The sequence below is a fragment of the Penaeus monodon genome, chromosome 24 (assembly GCF_015228065.2).
Source record: "Penaeus monodon isolate SGIC_2016 chromosome 24, NSTDA_Pmon_1, whole genome shotgun sequence".
NCBI classification, from domain to species: domain Eukaryota; kingdom Metazoa; phylum Arthropoda; class Malacostraca; order Decapoda; family Penaeidae; genus Penaeus; species Penaeus monodon.
The window spans coordinates 36775751-36776697 of record NC_051409.1 but is presented as its reverse complement, the minus strand read 5'-3'; the positions used below and the strand labels follow the sequence as shown (position 1 = coordinate 36776697).

Genomic DNA, 947 nt, shown 5'->3' with positions numbered 1-947 from the left:
TTTGTTAATTCTTCTAATTCCATAAACATTTTGGAATACTCCATTTCACATTCCATCCAACCTCCAGGGAAGGAAAAACTGTCAGCTGACATGAGACTCTGAAGAACTGACTCCCCAAGTCTCTTTTGAGTAGAATTAATAGTTGTAAAAGGAAATAAAAATATATTCCAAACACACATCAAAAAAGGTCTGAAGTGTCCGCTGATTAGATTTTAAAATGACGGTGAACCAGAATTCAATCCAGGTTGCCTTTTATTTTCTTTCCTGAGATTGGATGCACTATGGCTATGCCTTTGCTCTAGTAATGAGTCACTTACATCCTCCCCATGAGGGTTAAACAACACCAAAGTTGGGACTTATCTTTGCTGGACAGAACTTAAACATCAGGCACATTTCCAAGTTTATAGATACTTCCTATATATACTGAATGTTGTGAGGAATTTTTTACAAATTGACCAGATTATACATTTTGCCCCCGAGGTAACTCGTAGTAAACATAATTATGTATTCAACTTCATAACATTACCAATGTTTTATTTCAATCTTCATACAGAGTGATTTTTTAAGCTTACCTCCTGAACTTGGTACAGATAGGACATCTTGGCACGAAAGAAGAGGGTTTGGATCACATATGGGTTTGGAATTATCTGAAAAAGAAAAAATGAATATATTATTTGTAAGTTCAGATATCATACATTGGAATATATTACCAGGGACATGCATATTATGAGGCTGGGGTTGATTGGCATGTCTGAACAACCCTGCATTTTTTATCAGAAATGCCTTTAACCCTGACCTTTCAGTCTATACACTTTACTCAAGGTTACAAAAGTTTTTCACATTCTTATAAATTATATGGATATATGCATATATCCCTCTTTTCTGGTTCTTGCGCCTGTCCCACCCTCTCCCTATTTTCTTTTCTCCCTCCCTGCTCTCTTGTTTAT

At 35.8% G+C, this 947-nt stretch overlaps 1 protein-coding gene across 2 annotated transcripts in view; it reads right to left on the bottom strand.

The window, feature by feature from the left end:
* Positions 1-947, bottom strand: part of LOC119588776 (protein Gawky-like) — a gene marked incomplete in the record, with an annotated part of 110804 nt that overhangs the window by 74089 nt on the left and 35768 nt on the right. For both annotated transcript variants that reach the window (XM_037937420.1, XM_037937419.1), the window contains 1 exon segment: positions 573-647. Coding sequence is in view for 1 of the 2 variants with exons in the window: in XM_037937419.1 (XP_037793347.1) it covers positions 573-647 (75 nt within the window).